The 2,312-nt window shown below is 38.7% G+C and overlaps 1 protein-coding gene across 1 annotated transcript in view; it reads right to left on the bottom strand.

Moving 5' to 3' along the window:
• Nucleotides 1-2,312, bottom strand: part of LOC117119104 (high affinity cGMP-specific 3',5'-cyclic phosphodiesterase 9A-like) — a 17,555-nt gene that overhangs the window by 2,995 nt on the left and 12,248 nt on the right. Inside the window, exons 11-14 of the mRNA XM_033263918.1 lie at nucleotides 2,131-2,280; nucleotides 1,579-1,695; nucleotides 1,175-1,279; nucleotides 682-810 (exon numbers count right to left, since the gene is read on the bottom strand). Coding sequence (XP_033119809.1) covers nucleotides 682-810; nucleotides 1,175-1,279; nucleotides 1,579-1,695; nucleotides 2,131-2,280 — 501 coding nt within the window. The remainder of the gene's footprint in view (nucleotides 1-681; nucleotides 811-1,174; nucleotides 1,280-1,578; nucleotides 1,696-2,130; nucleotides 2,281-2,312) is intronic.

The following is a 2,312-nucleotide window of genomic DNA, read 5'->3' as shown; positions in this document are numbered from 1 at the left end:
ATAATTTATCTTGGAAAGACGGAATTCCAAGATAATTTATCTTGGAAAGACGGAATTCCAAGTAAAAGTAACATTAAAACTGAGAATTGTGTAAAAGCAGTGCTTGGAGGTTTTTGGAAGCTCACTAGAAACATAAAAGTTTGGGTGCGGCCCTCGATGTTAAATCAAACATTCACTTTGGCCTTCCGACCGAATTTTATGCCCAGCCCTGGCGTAGGCATACAGCGTGTAAAAATAGATTTTCGTTTTCACGAAGAGACATCAACTTCGCCGTACGCGTAAACAACCTATGCTGGGTAGGTCAATATTCTTATCGTTTTCACGAACAGACACACACTTTTCACTCTAATTAACAGGTTAATAAAAGTTAAAAAAAGAAAAATAAATTGAACATTTGAATTGTTTGTTGCTTTATATTTAAACAATGTTTATGTAAATCAATATTCAAAATTTTGATATCTTGATAGTAAAATTTACGGATTTTTGAAGTAGTTCACTTCAAACGTGTTTTTCTCAAAACGTTGTTATAATCGAAATTGAAGTTTGTGTCTCTTCGTGAAAACAGTGACGAAATGTACAAATAAACGAATAAACCAATAAGCAAATACATATTCAATAATATTAATGATAATGATAATAAGGCAAATTATTGTTATTCAAATACAAATTATTTAATCTTACCAGTGCGACCGATTTGAACATCGGAATAAGTATGTACTTAATAAAGCCGATTTGCGCAGTGGACTTAGTAACCTTATCCCGATCCATGAAAGGTGAAACAGGCAGTCCCTCTATCTTCTCACGATCGCTCTAGGAGGTTGAAAAATTAAGATATTCAACATTTATTTAGTCACAAAAATGGTCAAGGAACAGCTAAAAAATCGCCACGGGCTTATGTGAACAACATAAGGTCAGAATTCCCTGGTCAGAGCCCTTAGTGCACACTGCGTCACACATGCGTCGACCGACGAATCCAACTCCGTTCCTTATAAGCGCCAGGCGACACGACACCGTTTGCACAATTGCGAAATGAGTGACCGGCTTCAGTCAGGTTTCCCAGGCTAAAGCCCCTCGTTTCAGGATTCAGGAGGCCTACAATATGGTTTCCAAAGTGTGGATTCACACTCATGATCCGCCCAGACAGGGTTTCCTTCAACTAGTTTCACAAACTTACCTGCATGAAGTACTCTGTAAGTAAGCAGTCAACCCATGGTTCAGAAACCTCCATTGGCCGGACCTCATTCGAAATGTCACAGCACTTGATTAACACCATCTTCAACTGTGTATTTGAAAAAAAAAAAACAATCACCCGTTTTTATTATAACCACATCATATCATAATCATCATTACTAATTAATCACCACAGCCATCAGAATCATCATCATCATCATCATCATCATCATCATCATCATCATCATCATCATCATCACTACCACCATTAACATTTCTATTATCATTCTCCTCCTCAACATCAATATCATCAACATTCTCGTCATAGTCATCCTTAGCATCAATCCACCACCGCCATGACGACGGTGATGATGATAATAATAATAACAAAAATGATAAAGAACTAACCGACTTGAGGTGGTCTTCATTGCTGTAATCAAAGCCTTGTTCAATCTGACTTTTAAATTTATTCATGACGTCACCGTGACTGGCCATGTCGGTTGCTAGGATCAGAGTAATCATTTCCTAAATCAGAATCAGAAAAATATCAGTTATTTATTATATGTTGAAGCGCTAATCTCGTAATATTTATTTATTAAAGAAAGTACATCTTCGGAGATCCTGTCATATCCTGAAAGAGGGCGTACGTCACGTCATTTTTTTCGTCTGGTCACCCTGGTCTGATTCACCACTGTAGCCTATAATCGGATTTAAATTTTCAACGAAAGCCTCAGTAGCTCAATCGGCTAAGGCGCCTGCATAGGCAGCAGAATATCCCGGATGGGGGCGATCTTCACACTCGTAAATCCCTTTTCTTTACCTTATACAGTTTAATGCATAAGTGTCTGTGTGGGTGTGGGTGCGAGTTTTTGTGTGTTCCAATCCACGCAACGTGTTTTGTTCATCATCTTGCGCACTATATAAGGTTTCAGTGCACATATAGATCAACGGCGTCCGTACCTGTCGTATACATCTAAATCTCTCTGGATCGACGTTGGCAAATATATTGTACTCAGGAGTGCTGAGGATGCGGAAGGCCACAGAGCAGTGATGATTCTCCAGCGGCGAAATATCATTGTATCGAATAGCTAGTTCCGTACGCGCATTAATCTGGTACCTTCACATAGAGGAAATTTACAGCT

Source organism: Anneissia japonica, unplaced genomic scaffold (genome assembly GCF_011630105.1).
Source record: "Anneissia japonica isolate Jap-2015-1 unplaced genomic scaffold, ASM1163010v1 scaffold7370_len818893_cov191, whole genome shotgun sequence".
NCBI lineage: Eukaryota > Metazoa > Echinodermata > Crinoidea > Comatulida > Comatulidae > Anneissia > Anneissia japonica.
Note: the sequence above shows the minus strand (reverse complement) of the source record. Positions and strands in the feature narration are given on the sequence as shown.